Consider the following 15889-nt stretch of genomic DNA (forward strand, 5'->3'; position numbering starts at 1 on the left):
AGAAGGATTTACCACTGAAGAGGGATTGGTGGTAAAAATGATTGTTACAATATTCACCATTTTATATTCATATATCATATTCCATAAAGTGAATGGACCATAATTTACTAAAGCATAACCCTTATGTTGGACAGTTAGAATGGTTTCCATTTTTATACAATATAAATAACACTGGGATAAACACTCTCAGGCATATGGCATTTTTTAATATTTTGGAATATTTCTTTAGGATAGAGTCCCAGAAATAGAATTACTAGGCTAAAGGGTATGAACATTTTTATGACTCTTGAAACATGTTGTCAAATTGCTTTCCAAAAAGGTTATATTAATTTACAATGCCGCTAGCAATATAGAAAAGTGCCCTTCTTATAATACTTTCACAGGAATTTGGCATCATACAGTTTTTAGATTTTCAAATTTTGTGGGCTAAATGTAGTATGTCATTACAATATATGTTCCTTAGATTCTTTAAATGCAAAGATGGGTATTTTTCTACATACAGTTTAATAGTGTTGAATTTCCAACTTGTCCTTTGATACCTCTGGTGGTTTGATATTTTTTTATAAGCGTACACAGAACTATATGGGATAAATGTTAATCCTTTTCATTGTATAAATAGTTTTGTCTAGTCTGTTGTTTCAATGGTGTATGTGTGTCTATGTATGTTTGGATGCATATAGATTTTTTTACCTGGTCAAACACATGTTTTCTTTTATGACTTTTTTTCTGTTGGACTTTAGCATAGGATATCATAAATCCTCTGTATTGATTTTAAGTACTCAATCATATTTATTCTAATAAACTAATAAAAATCTTTTAAACAAAACAGCATTTGTTTTTACCAAATCTACATCTTTATATTTATTCACATATTTTTCTCTTTGTTATAAAAGTAGTACCTGCTCATTAAAGAAAATTATGAAAATACTGAATATAGAGAGAAGAAAAAAAGGTTATTCATAGTCTCTCTAAAATATAAGCATAGTTAACATTTTGGAATTTTTTCCTTTCAGATATTTTTGTCCCACTAGTTGTACAGTTACTGTGTATATTCACTCAACAAATATTTATTGAGCACTGACCTTGTGCCAAATATATTGAGCCAGCCTCTGACTTTACAGTAATGAAAATGGACAAATTCTGCTCTCATTGACATCTTATAATCCATTTTTTATTATTATTGCATGCTTCTCATATGTATTATTTCCTTAACTGCAAATTTTATTGTGTGGGTGAATCTGTTTGTTTAATCATTTTCCTATAGCGGGACAGTTCCAATTTTTCAATGTTATTTTTTTCCACATTTAGATACATTTCTAGCAATGGAATAACTTGGTTAAAGTTTAAGGCTCTTGACAAAAATTTCCAAATAGCTTTTCAAGATGGTTGTAGCAACTTACACCGCCACTGGAAATGGACAAGGAATATGTTTTACCAACAATGATTACAATCATTAGAAATTGTTTTTGCTATTTTGTTAGGTATTTTATTTTAATTTACATTCTTTGATAACTTTTAAGGCCAAATCTTGCTTTTTATAAAGTTAAATAAATGTATTTCTTTTTGAAATTTTTCTGTTCATGCCTTTTTCCCTATTAAGGTGCTCATGTTTTTGTTTCATGTGTACAATCTCTATATGGAATAAATACATGACCCCTTTTTGGTATTTACCCTCTCTCAGTGAGAAAAGTAGAAAATGATCACACTGAATTCTGTGCTCTGAAGTCCTTGAAGTCAAACCAAGGCTTATGCATCTTTACTTCTCCAGGGCTCAGTTCAGTGCCCGGCATGTGATGTGCTTTCCACACAGGACGTGGTGAAGGAATACTAGTTGTCAAGCAGTACTTTGAACTCTGGGGTCCAGAGACACTGAGACTAACATTGGCAAAAATGGCTTTTTAACCTAAGGCTAGGCCTTTCTAGTAAACTAACCCAGTTTTTATGAGTAGAAAGAGAAAATGTTATAGCCAGAGGACAAAAGGATACAAGTACTAGGGAAGCATCAGAAATGGACTGAAAAAAAGAAGGGGGTAAAATAAAGGAATACTGAGGAAAGTTACCAAGTGGGAGGAACACACAAAAACACTCTGAAGTTAAAAAAAAATAGTAATAAGTATTTGTTCTAGTTTGCTAATGCTGCAGAATGCAAAACACCAGAGATGGATAGGCTTTTATAAAATGGGGATTTATTTCGCTACACAGTTACAGTCTCAAGGCCACAAAGCGTCCAAGGTAACACACCAGCAATCGGGTACCTTCACTGGAGGATGGCCAATGGCCTCCGGAAAACCTCTGCTAGCTAGGAAGGCAGCTGGCGTTCGCTCCAAAGCTTTGGCCTCAAAATGGCTTTCTCCCAGGACGTTCCTCTCCAGCAAGCTTGCTGCTCCGCAAAAGATCACTCACAGCTGCACTCACTTTCCTCCCCCTGCCCCAGTCAGCTCATTTATATAGCTCCACCGATAAAGGCCCACCCTGAATGGGTGGGGCCACGCCTCCATGGGAACAGCTCATCAGAATCATTACCCACAGCTGGGTGGGGCACATTCCGAGCAAATCCAACCATCACCAAAACGCCTGCCCCACAAGATTACAAAGACAAGGGCATTTGGGGGACACAATACATTCAAACCGGCACAGTATTTATTCTACATTCGTTATGTAAGGTATGTTGCTGGCCATGGCAAGTGTTTTAAAAAGATCTGTAGCTCCATACACAGTCATTTACTTGAGAAACTTCTTAGGCAACTCAAAATATTTATCTCTGTATATTTTCTGTAGACACACACATACATACTCAAATATATGTAAAACTCTGATATCAACTGAAAGGCTCAGGAGAAAGCTTCTTCCAAACACCCAAAGGGTTCTGGGGTCTGCCTTGTCTAAAATCCAGCCCACCCTTTTAATAAGGACAGTTCCGTTTTGGTCACACATTTGCTGGGAAAGGGGAGAGTAGGTAATTGTGACAATATCTGTTCATGTTCAGTATCTTTTACCTCTGCCCCTCTCTCAGGTTTGTGAGGGAGAGACTGGTAGGACTACAGACCAACAAGGAAAAACAGGAGACTGAGAGGAAACAACTTTCTGTGATAGCTGGTGTTTGCTTTTGGTGCTATTTTGAGGGCTGTATGGGAATCTTTTTTTTATTATATGCTTTGTAGAATAATTTGCAATAAGTCAAATTTGTATGCCTGCAGGTATGCCTTTAAATCATGACCCCCAATTTCAAGGACAGACATGGCAAAAACAAGTGAGATATAAAATAATTACAGGACAGGTGCCCTCTGAGGAAGACTTCACTTTAGAAACTACGTCATAACTTAAGAGTTGCTTCTGGTCAAGGTGGTGATGTCATGTAACCTTGGAGCAGTACTGAGGTAACTTGAATGACCCTATTAGGTGAATTGAAGGCAACTGGGCACCGTTTAGTCTCTTCATAGTGAATTTATCAATATGGTAACTACTATGAATTCAACATCTGTTAGAAGCCAGGTACTTTCCCAAGAACTTTATATTATCACCTATTCTTTCAGGCCCAATTCATTGTTAATTCTTTTGACCCATACCCCAAGCTAAATAATTTCATTACTACTTATTAATTGATAATAAGTAATGCTCTATTGTCATTCTGTTCACTCCTTTAATACAGCACTTTTCATTTTGTAGCCTACATTTCTGGTATACAGTGAGCTCAGTAAGAGGAGGATTCCATATTTCATTCCATTTTCCTAGCATTTACTAGTTGAATGAATGTTGAGTAGAACTCCCACTGTGACTTCAGACAGTAAAGAATTATGGCATTTTTCAGCAAGAGTGGGCTTAGAACCTTTGAAACAATATTTTTTTAATATATGAGAAAAAGTAAGTTGGAACAGGTAACTTGCTTGAGGGTCACACAAACTTTTGAGGGTTACACAAACTTTTGAGGGTTAGAATCCGGTTCCTTTGAGTGAAGCCCAACATTGTTTCTTCTGTAAAACATGCTACCAAAACACAACTAAACACTTTATCTCCCAATTTCCTTACCCCACCCAAATCCAATCAGCAATTGGCCCCTGGACTTGCAGCTTATTTCTGTGATAGTACATTTCCTGAAAGAACCCATTTTTGACATATAATTTTCCTTTAACATCTCCCCATTCCAAACAGAGCAAAGCCCAAACACCAAATGGGCTGGCTTATGCTGTATGGTCACATAGGGTAAAAGTTGGGGGAACCTTCTGTCCATATTTTCACTAATAAGCTCTTCCCCAAGCCCCCTTTGATTCAGCCAAACCCAAATGCTTGTCCATACGCATGCCATGTTCTTTCTTGAAGACTTGGTGTTCATACTGACTGGAATCTCTTTCCTCCTTAACACCTGGTCAGTTTTAATAATCTGTTCCCCTTCTGAATTGAGAGCTGCTAGCACAGAGGAATCTGGCTTTAATCTCAAACAAAAGGAATGAGTGAATTTTGTGCATCCAGCACGTGGTAGCATATCCCTCAATAAAGTTCATTGAATACCTGTGTCTTAAAAAAATTACAGAAATGCAACTTTACTGGTCACAATTCTAAGTATCCCTTTATCAAACCTTTTTTATTTGGAGGAAAAATGAGTAAATATGTTGGCTCCCGCAGTCATTTTTTTTTTTTTTTTCTTTTCCTTTTAATTCTTGTTCTGGTATGACTCTGCCATTATCTTTCTGTGAACTCCACATTCTCCCAGCACTCAGGCCCCTGGAAACTTGTGGAAGAGGAATCCACAAATTCCTTTAGGGCTCCATCACTGGAACAAGTTCTCAGTAGCTAGTGGAGATCTGGGCTGCAAGCAGAAGTTTTTGTACTTTTGATTACTTTGTGCTTAGGATAAAAACTCCGAGTCCACCTGAAGACTCTGCAAGAGAATGCTAGAGCAAAACTACACTACTTCCCACTACTTTTCTCAGTGTGGATATTCTGGTCCAGTATCATTCAGTTTCTCTTTCCATAACTGATCTCTGGATGCAAGTCAGAACAGCTGAGCAGAAAAGTGTCAGATTTGAGCCCTCAAACTCCCCTCTCCGTCTTCCAAAAAGGTTGAGCGGGATCTCTGAAAACGGTTTTGGATTTTTAAGTTTTCAAAGCATCTGAGGCCAGTCCCCTTTGACTACAGCAGCTGCGGACTTGAGGGTCAAAGAGAAGCAGAGGCTGATCTCCTAGTCTCGCAATCCTTTCTACCCCCTTACCCCACAACCCTATCCTGCCCTTCCCCTCGCCCACATGAGGCAGAAGAGCCAGCTTTCCTCCGCCTGCGTCCCAGGGCCTCAACACTACCACCCTGAGGCTTCCAGTGCCTAGGAGGGCAGCAGGAGACTCCCGACCACGCGCCCAGGGCCCTTGCCCAGGGGTTGAGGCCCAGGGGTCCACGTCGGCCCCTGATCAGGCGGAGGAGACAGATCTAGCCCTGGGAATGACCGCTGTCAGCCCGCCCGTAAGTTGCCCGAGTCCTGGCCGCAGGGCAGGTAGCCCAATGGGCAGCCTCGCCCTGGAGGCGGGCGGAGGCCGGAAGCCACCCCGCGGCACAGCGGCCCCGCGAGACGGCGCCCGCGCCCCCGCCCTCTCTGGCGCGGACTCAGCGGACTCTGCTGGCAGGGGCCAACCCGCCAGGTCCCCGCCGCGCTCTTTGTCCTGGCCGCGCGCGGGCGGACGCGTGCGCCCCCCCCGGGTGGAGTGAGGCGCGAGAAAACGCGCGGGAGCGCGCAGAAGCAGCTCGCGCCCGCGGGGCGGCAGGGAAGCGCGTTCCTCCGCCAGGCAAGCAGCGAGCACGCGCGCCGCCGCCGCCCCTCCCCCCTGCTCGCCTCGGAACTTGCTGACTGCGCGGCCGGGAGGAGCTGAGCCGGGCGGCGGCGGCGGGAGGCCACAGCGCGCGGGGGTCCCCCGCGTCCCCTCCGCCTCGCCGGGAGCTCGCGCCCTCGCCCTGCCGAGCTCCCGACACCCCCCTCCCCTTTTTTTTTCCGAAGGCGCTGGGCGGCGCCACCCTCCGGCCGGAGCCCGGCACTGCACAACCCCCTCCGACTTTCAATGTTCCACACTCCCCGGCCAGAGCCTCCTCGGCTTCTTTTTTTCCCTCCCCCCTTTCCCCCCCCCTCAGCTGCCTCCATTTCCTTAAGGAAGGGTTTTTTTCTCTCTCCCTCCCCCACACCGTAGCGACGCGCGAGCGGGCCGGGCGGGTGGCCGAGGTAAGGCGTGGGGGCCGGGGGGCCGCGTGCGGGGCGGCCGGGGCGGCGGCGGTGGGGGAGGGGGCGGGGGCGGGCAGCTTTGTTCGCGCCGGGCGCCCGCGCCGCCGGTGTCCGCGAGCCGCGGCGGGGACGGCCGGGCTGCTCGCATCACTTGGCGCCCGGCGCGGCGAGCGCTGCCCGCGGCCCCTGCGCGGCCCTCCCCACAAAGGGCCGCGGAGCTGCGTGGCCGCCGCTACCGGCCGAGGCTCGTCTCCGCGGGCGCGGAAATTTGTTGCACTTCTTGGGGCTTTGTTTGTTTGTTTGTTTTTCTTCTGATTTTTTTTGTTGTTGTTGTTATTTTGGACAAAATGTCCGTCCATGATGTAAAAATTGAGCGAGGAACCTTGGAGGCACTGGGAGCTTTGCAGAAGGTGCAGTTTGGATTCTGCTTTTCCCAGGGTGTCAGCTCGGTTTTGGCCGGATGAATCTTTGCTGCTGGCCGTGGAAACGGCTAGAGCAGCTTGTTAGTTGATTTTTAAAATTCTAAGTGTTGTGATTAAAGGCTTACACACACAGAGGAGGAATCGCCACGTTAAATAAGCATATGGGCGATTAACAGGGTATGTTTTCCTTTCAGAAAGGGAATTTGGTAGCTTTGACCAATGTCAGTGTGTAAATATTTAGACATTATTAGTGACTTTTTAACGTTTTTCAGCGCGATCTGTTATTTACAGTGTGTCATGTGTTATTAATGCTCGTTGCCTAAGTTCCCTGGCAAATCTGTTTCATGCCTTCTGAGAAAGTAGACAATTGATAAATTGTCCAAGGGATGGAAAAAAATGTGAGTGGGTTTTCTAACTTGAGTTCGGTAAATCCCTGAATGCTGGCGTTGTGACACACATCACTTCCCCTATAACCTTGCTCTACGATGACATAAGTGTGAACACTTCTGAAGCTTTTTCATTAAGATACTGTTTTAGGTGGATATTAAGAGAAGAAAATGCTAGTGGCTTGTTCTTAGACTTAACATTTTCTTTTATTTTTTCCTCTTTAAAAGTTTTTCAAGAAATAACTTCACCAAGATGTCCAGTGATAGGCAAAGGTCCGATGATGAGAGTCCCAGCACCAGCAGTGGTAGTTCAGATGCGGACCAGCGAGACCCAGCGGCTCCAGAGCCTGAAGAACAAGAAGAAAGAAAACCTTCTGCCACCCAGCAGAAGAAAAACACCAAACTCTCTAGCAAAACCACTGCTAAGTTATCCACTAGTGCTAAAAGGTAATGTGTAAAAGAAGGATTAAGCACATCGTCAGGTTGTCTTCCAAATGGTTGGACACTTTCGTTGGGTTTTTACTTCAGCAGCAATAGTTCAAAAACATTTACTTCATGATCAGTTTTATTTGCACGTGAATGAGCCGTCGTTCTTTAGGTGGTATATAAACCACCTGCCTCCGGTTGTACTTTCAAGAAAACTTATTTTGCATTTTGGTAACTTCAGAAAGAGCATTTCTTAGTAGAGCTTGGATGAACATCCTGACGGATTGTTTTATGAGTTAGTGAAGGTAAATTTGATGAACCCAAATTAGATGGTATATTGGGGATGTTTCCTTTATGTGAGTCACATACTCTTCATTGAAATGGACAGTAAAGATCAGCATGAAACTTGGTGATCAGAATCATCACATTTGCTAGAAAACTTGTAAATTCAAGGCCTTGGCTGTGTGTGAAAGCAGATTTAAAATTGTGCTACAAATCTGCCTTCAGTTTTACAAACAAAATTTTAAGCCATGCATCCCAGATATTACTTTTTATAGTTATGTTATGATTGCCTGTCTGTTCTTGTGAGGACAAATAAAACTTGAAAAGCAGCCTCTTAAAATTTTAGGTGTCACTTGGCTAACTATGAAAGTTTTCAGTAGCCAAATTTTCATCATCCTTGTAACTGGTCACTCTAAAATGTGTGGATATACTTGACACATTAATACTTGGCAGCAGGAGAAATATTTTGTTGGGTACAAGTGAATGGTCATTAGTTTCATGTTGATTTATATTACCTGTGATGGACAAGAAGAGATTTTGTTGATGGGAGTCCATCAGTGATGGTAATTGCGGAATACCCATGAACTCTAGTAAATATGTGTGCAGAGATAGTCAGATGTATTTATTGTACTAGCCATTTTTGACATTGTACTGATTTTTATTGATCACAACTAAAGAGCAAAGAAAATGTAAAAACTGATCAAATATCACATTCTGTAGTGATTCATAAATACTCTTCTATAGATTTTCACTTTGGTTTTGTATCAATAATCAGGTATTAATAACAAGAATATTTTTATTAAATGATAGCAGTCTTTAAATAATTTAATCTTGTTGAAGAACTTATTAAACAAATCTTAAGTTTTGAAAGCATGTTAAATTTGAATAAAATCAGAGAATTGTTTTTTATCTCCTTAATTCAAAGCTATGTAGTATGACTTACTCTTAGTCTCAAATTTTTGACTTTCAGTACTGTATTTAAGATCAGGGAAAACATGCAATTAAATAAGAATGCTGAATAGTTCTTTGAAAGTTTTTTACCGATGAAAATATTTGTAAATTTTAAACTTTTTTAAACAGATAAAATATTGTCAAAACTATTAATGTGTTCTTACAGTAACATGCTAATTCTTACCTCAGGAAAAGTGACTCGAAGTCATTGTCAATATTCTGGTGCTTTCCCTCCTCCCTTCTTGCCTCATTTGCATATAAGCTTGAAAAGAGAATTTCCTTAGTAAAAAGTGTTTTGAAATAGATTTTATATCCTTTACTGAGTACTAGTGGAGGACTATTTCCCAAATCAGGTTTAAATGTCTTACTTATTTACAGTAGCGAGTGAGAAAAAAAGCTGCAAAGTTTCTGTTAAGGGATTTGGGTTATGCCTCTGAGAACAAAGAGGAAGCAGCCATGTTAGCATTACTGAAGGCAAAGCCAGCCTTGCATTTAACTGCATGGTGGTAGAGGGCAGTGTAATTCCCTGGTTATTCTGTAGACTATCTCAGTGCTTTTTGTCTGCTCTCATTTCACTAACAGAATTCAGAAGGAGCTAGCCGAAATAACCCTTGATCCTCCTCCTAACTGCAGGTAAGGAACACATTTTGTTGTTATGATTTCAAATCGTGGAAAAATATCAGGAGATTTCATGTACCGTCCCTGGATATGTGTGCAACATAAGAGGCAACATTTGCTTTTCAGATTTGCAAGTGGATTAAATAAAACTTATCAAAAGTGAATTCAGTAAATTCGGGAGAAAAAAATATTTTTTGGCATGTATCATATATTTTTGACTTTTGAATATACCGATTTTGTGCTGCTTACTGAGATTAGTTTGGATACCATGGATTTTTCTTTAGAACGAAGATTATTTCTATAGAACATGTTATATTCAGAAAAATATTGCAGAAACTTATAAAATTTTGTTAAGCTTTAAAGTTACTGCTTGTGGGCAATCTGAACTGACCTTCCAAATTTAGGAATTGCTGAATGTGGCCTTACAAAATGTAAATGCAGTAAATAAGGGTATAGTTGTTTCTTTATTTATTCAGTGAGTTGCCTTAAGGACAAATTTTATGAGCTAAGCTAATGGATTTGTTGTTTTCCAGAGAATGCACTGTTGCACTTATTTACATTTTAAGCAAATGTCCTAAATACCTGTAAAAATTCTTAGTAATTTTGGTAGTTGTTTATTGTATGAAAAACAATAAAGGAATTGGAATTTGTGGGAAGAACTAATTTCAAGGAACTCAGGGAGAATATATTAAGATTGTTGATTAGTATAAAATACCTTAAAGTAATAGGTTTGGCAAAGTTTTTTAGGTTATCTTGTGTAGTGCTACGTTCTTTTTTTTTTCTTTTTTAACAGTGCTTCTAAAATCATCAAATTTTGAAAAATAATCTTGTCATAGTTTGAATAGATATGTGCTCAGGAATGAGAGTGGCTGTTAGAAATGTAGCAGTGTTATGGTTTGATATGAAAATGTTTTAGTCAGTTACCTGTTTTTTTTTTGCTGCAAGTTTTGTTCCCTTTGATGGTCAGACCTATCTCTGAAGGCTATTTGAGATATAATAGAGTAATCCAGTAGCTTCTTATTGTGTGTGTTAACTGGATCTTCAAATATGGTAATCTGATCTGGTTTATCCAGCGAATTAACGGTTCTTCTCATATTTGTGATTACACCATTTCATTTCAAAAAGGAAACATGAATGTAAACTAGATTATGAACAGGGAGTGGTATGCCAAATCGCCGAGTATGTACTTAAAAGCTGCTCTGTCCAACAGCATAAACGATAGCCTCATGTGGCTCTTGAGCTCTTGAATTGTGGCTAGTCCAAATTAAGATATGCTGCAAGTATAAAATATATACTGGATTTTGAATACTTAGTATTGAAAGAGAATATAAAATACCTTATTAATATTCTTTTATATTTATTACATGTTGAAATGATAGTGTTTTTGATATATTGAGCTATGTAAAATTATTAAAATTGATTTCACTTTTTTCTTTTTTCCCCTTTTTAATGTGGTTACTAGAAAATTAAAAATTACATATGTGGCTTGCATGATACTTCTGTTGGGCAGTGCTGCTTTAGAGAATAAGTAAATCAAAGTATTTCCTTCCAGCCTTCTAAATGGTGTGTCAAATCTGTACCCATTTAGGGAGGTCAAGTTAAATTTGCTCTCTGGAAGATTCATCTTGCCGAGTATATTCTCGTGTTTCTCACTATGAAACGTAAATATCTATCATTTCAAAACTCTTAAATGTTTTAAAATTGCATGCAAGGTCAAACCTTTAAAAGGTTTCTGTTGATTTTCTACAAATGCCATAAACTAGTGTACATGCATAAAGATGGAGAGCACAGTAGACTTAAGTTGAATACCATCAGAGCAGTAGCCTAACTTTGCAGCTGCTGAAGAAAGTGTTTACATGTTTAACCCAGCAGTGTTTCTCCAGGGTCACTGAGAATTATATTACAGGGAGTAAAATCTACCAGATCTAAGACCATAAAATAATGCTTTACATTTAGTGATTAGACTAGTGAAATAGTACAGATTTGGGCTTGTGTACAGTAACAAGGGATACTTCACTTCTTTCTCTTGTCACAACCTGTGATGACTGTTAACTATTGCAAATGATATCCTTCAATTCTCAGGTTCTTTTAATATATGAGTTTCTTTGTGGTTTAAATAATTAAAGAAAAAAACAAACATCAGATATGAGTCTTAGCAGAGGAAGAAGTTATTTTTCATTACTTTGGACAGAGTTCTTACATATTCCTGACATGTAAAATGTCTAGTTACCTTTGTGTGCTTTATTAAAAGTGATTTTAGATTCTTTTAGGTAGAAGATGGCATATATGTATAAATATACATATAAAATTATACAAGATACATAGTAAGTATATTGTTTTTTCTTTTAAGGGTAATACTGTGTTCATTGTTGAATAATATCCTCCAGTAATCCTTTTCAATGATAACTGTTGTGCCCATCACTTAGGTTTCATTATAAAAGATAGAAGAGTCCCGTAAAGCATATTCCCTGTCCTTGAGCAGAAATTTGGAATATTGAGTATTTTAGGTTTTTGACAGATAAGTCTGAATTTATATTGTGTTTTTACCTTCATGTCAGATGTGTGGTAGAGAGCAGTGTTTTGTTAATTACGGTTGCGTAAGTGAGGATTTTCTCTTTATGGTGATTGTGCAGTTTGAATTTTTAAATTGTTATAATTAAAATGGGATTCTGTATTTATAAATTCTAGAATATGTGAGTTCATATTGCCAGAGATATACAAAACCTAGAACTTCTAACTTTTGTGTGTGGTTAATTAATCAGAATTCCATTTTAGGTTTTGAATTATTTTTGCCAGCTTGTCAAAGTATGTGACAGATTTAATTCTTCCTCAGGGAAGAAATGTAAAGTATATTTGTGTGCATTCAGAAAAGATTGAAATTCTGCAAAGTCCAAATCAAAATTACTCTTAATCCTTTCCTATGTTTAATTAAGAAAATACTCTTCAGTTATAAAATTTTGTGTAATATATATGCTGAGTGATCTTGGGGTAAACTGAATTGCTGAGTTAATTGTATAACATTAAACAACATTGTTTGATATACTTAGTATTAATACTTCTTTTGCTGATAGTATAAAAGTTTGATAAAGTTGTTATTTCCAATGATTTGATTGTATTTCAGTTATTAGGTATTAGAGGACTGTGGACTCAAATGTCCTAAACATAGGGATGTAATAGTCATTTAATGGTTTCAATTTATATTCTTTACTTAGGTGACATTCTGTGTTTTAGATTAGAGTATAGATAGTTGATACATCAATAAGAATGAAAGGAAATTGTGCTACTCTCATTCTCCTAGCTGTTTTTGGAGAAAGTTATTGACTAGAATGGTTGAGTGGTGTGTTATTAAGAAATTTATGTTCCAGCTATTTTCCCAAAGTGTGTCCTTTTTTTTTTCTCACAGGCTTTACTTACAAAAGACAAAAATTGAGAAAGGTACTGGACTTTTAACTCAGTCCTTGATTTTTTTCCACATATGAAAAAATACAAAAATGTTCTTTAGAGATAATTAAATATGTTCAGATTGGATCTTTGTTAAAATATACAGGGATATTTGAAATATTTTTTGGATGTGAGGGTAGCCTTTATTGGAGGGGGTATTACAGTATGAAATTATGGCATTTAAACGTACACTATAAACGTGTTTATAACATATTAAACATAATATGTTTACTGGCAAAACCTGAAAGTGGGTACTGTAATTGTAATACTTGCAAGTTTTGCTACCTTGCTGCTGCTTTTTTTTTTTTAAATGAAAGAAACAGTTAGTTCTAAACCAGAAGTTGGCAACCCCTGTCTTGCTCATAGCGTGATTTAGCTTGAATGAAACTACCTCCTTTTGAGGGTTACCACCACTTTCCATTGTTTTCTAGGATAGACTAGAAATTTGCCACTTAAGAATGGTCTGTAGACTAGAAGTATCTGCATCTCAGGTGAGATTGTGAGAATTTCAGAATCCCTCACCCTCCATTCCCCTGTACTGAATCAGAATCTGCATTTGATCAAGATTCCCAGGTGATTCCTATGTATGTTAAGGTTTGCAAAACGATTGGTACTGGAGCTATTTGATCTGGTTCAAATTCCTGTGTTCCTCCTACCTCTTAGCTGTTTTACCCTAGATAAGTTATGTAATATTTCCATCCTTCAGTTTCCTGAGCTGTAAAATGGAGATTATAATGATACTCTCTTCCCCTCTTTTAGGGTTGTTATGAGGATTAAATGAGTTAATATGTTAAAGTGGCTGCAGCATCATAAAAGTAGGAGAGGCAGGATTAACACTTACCTTGCTGGCAGTTTCTCCAGTGCATCAACATCCTACTATAGGAATATTTTTGTGTGTGTGGTAACATATATATAACATAAAATTTGCCACTTTAACCATTTTTTTAATATACACTTCAGTAACATTAATTACATTTACACTGTGCTACCATCACCACCATTCCTTACCATAACTTTTTCATCACCTCAGACAGTGAATGATTTCATTTTAATTAAATCATCAGCTGTTCATTAAATATGTACCAAGCATTTGTTTTTTGATGTAGTAAAAGCAGATCCTTGGAACATAAGTAAAAGAAGGTTAACCTAAGAGCATTGGGCAAAACTGAAAAAATAACACATCCCTTTTAAAGGAATTGGGCTAATGATTTCTCTGACTGTCCAGTAATTTATTATTTTTTAAAATATGGGTGATGGTTATGTTTTCTCCTTTTTAATATCCCATTATAAGAATTTGCAATGGATTATAATTAATTTTAAATTTGGCACCAGCATAGACCTCAAAAATCATGGGAGTTTTTCTGGGGACTTGGGCATTATTGATAATTTTAAATGGTTTGTGATCCAACCAAAATCTTTTATTTTTCTATAAGCTAATAGTTGCTTCAGTTTAGCTGTAATACAATATGCTGTTAGTGCTGTATTATAATTACAGTATCTACTTGTTGTCTTGTTTCAGCAAGAGTGAGTGTTCTTTGAAGGGAGAGATTGCCTTGTTCGTATTTGTATCTTTTGCTTCACATAGTGCTTTGCATGTGAAAATTTGTTAAACTAATAAAATAAATCGAAGTATTTCAAGTTGACATAAAAATAGAAATTCCAGGCAAAACAATGACTTTGGATTGGAGAAAATCTATTAAATAGCAAATACATTCTTACCTTTTTTTTCATAATTGTGTTTTTTAACATGATTATTTAAAGATTATTTAGGTACAGTTTTTATTTGCTTAAAAAAGGAAATTGCTAATCTCAGTAAGCCTAAAGATTTCCATCACATATGCCAGTGTAGCAGGACTCAATACTTGTGTGTGATTAAAAACATTTTCTCTAAAAATGATGTGATTGGAAACAGTTTTTTCTCCAAAACAGTCACATTTTTACCATGGATCTATTAAGTTGATTGCAGATTATGTAGTTAGGTAGATGAAAACAGTGTTAGCTTTTAAAAAAACTTACATAGTTACTTTGCAGCAACTTGCATGATCCCCAAATTGCTTTATTCCTATCTGTAGGCAACTAATTGGTACCTTATTCCTTCTTTGGCTGAGTTGCTGTACAACCATGGATTTGTATAGTTATCAGGAAAATCAGCAAGTCTTCCTTGCTTAGAGTGAAGAGCACTCAGTTGAGAATGGAGATGCTGATAGGCCCTTCTCTCCTTCTCCACCAAGTTGAGATAAAAACACATAATTAAACCACTTCTAGAGCTGGAGAAATAGAAAATGATTATGTATTTTTTCTTCCCATAGTGCTTTTGACAGGGAACTATATTTGGACATTTTATTCAAATCTGAAAGAAAAATCTTCAGAGTGGTTCTTTACTGGGGCCAATTTTTGTCACATTCTCCCCCACACCACCCCAGGAGACAATCACCAGTGCCTGGAGACATTGCTTGTCATTACTAGCAAGGAGTCGGTGGTGCTACTGACATTTAGTAGGTAGAGGCCAGGGATGCTGCTAAATACCCTACAAGTTACAGGCCCAGACTCCACTCCACCCCACCCCCAACAATCCAGTCCAAAGTGTTAGTAGTGCTGAGGTTGAGAAACCCTACTCTGGATATTTGTTCTGATACCTTGGCTCCTGGCATTTTGAATGGCTTGCTTTTTACTGTATTCCTGTCTTATTAGTGATGTCTGTTCAGTAGTTTCTCTTATCCTTTCCTCAGAACTGGTGTCCCTACTTCCTGCTACCCCCACCCTATCATTACATTTATCTTATATTATCTGGCATATGTTTTTTTTTTTTTTTTTATATGAAACCACAGGAATAGCTACCTTGAAAAACCTGCTAAATTATGTCTAGTTGGGCAAGAAACGTTTATTGCCATGTTTTTATTTTTGGTCTTCTACCACTTAATAATATCCCTATGCAATGTGGCTTTAGGCTGGTTGCACCTGTGTTGAATTAGGAATATTGAAGTACCATCAAGGTGAAATACCATATATGCCAGTGTAGCAGAACAACGATCAAAATACCTGTTTTAGGTTGATGAATTATGAAGTCGGGTTAGAAAGCCATACTCTTCATTTGGTTTTTATTTTCCTGTATTTAATACAAAGGTTCTATTCTTCTATTGGTACAAATATACAGTCCTTTATT

At 38.2% G+C, this 15889-nt stretch overlaps 1 protein-coding gene across 3 annotated transcripts in view; it reads left to right on the forward strand.

Moving 5' to 3' along the window:
* Window positions 1–5629: 5629 nt before the first annotated feature.
* Window positions 5630–15889, forward strand: part of UBE2E3 (ubiquitin conjugating enzyme E2 E3) — a 111437-nt gene continuing 101177 nt past the window's right edge. The window contains exons 1-3 of one of the 3 annotated variants that reach the window (XM_037849090.1): window positions 5630–5772; window positions 7237–7455; window positions 9250–9300. In XM_037849090.1, coding sequence (XP_037705018.1) covers window positions 7262–7455; window positions 9250–9300 — 245 coding nt within the window. In that variant the 5' untranslated portion in view covers window positions 5630–5772; window positions 7237–7261. Of the gene's footprint in view, window positions 5773–5819; window positions 6201–6429; window positions 6611–7236; window positions 7456–9249; window positions 9301–15889 lie in introns of those variants that run through there. The other 2 variants (XM_037849089.1, XM_037849091.1) reach the window with 2 other exon arrangements.

The sequence above is a fragment of the Choloepus didactylus genome, chromosome 9 (assembly GCF_015220235.1).
Source record: "Choloepus didactylus isolate mChoDid1 chromosome 9, mChoDid1.pri, whole genome shotgun sequence".
Taxonomy (NCBI): domain Eukaryota; kingdom Metazoa; phylum Chordata; class Mammalia; order Pilosa; family Megalonychidae; genus Choloepus; species Choloepus didactylus.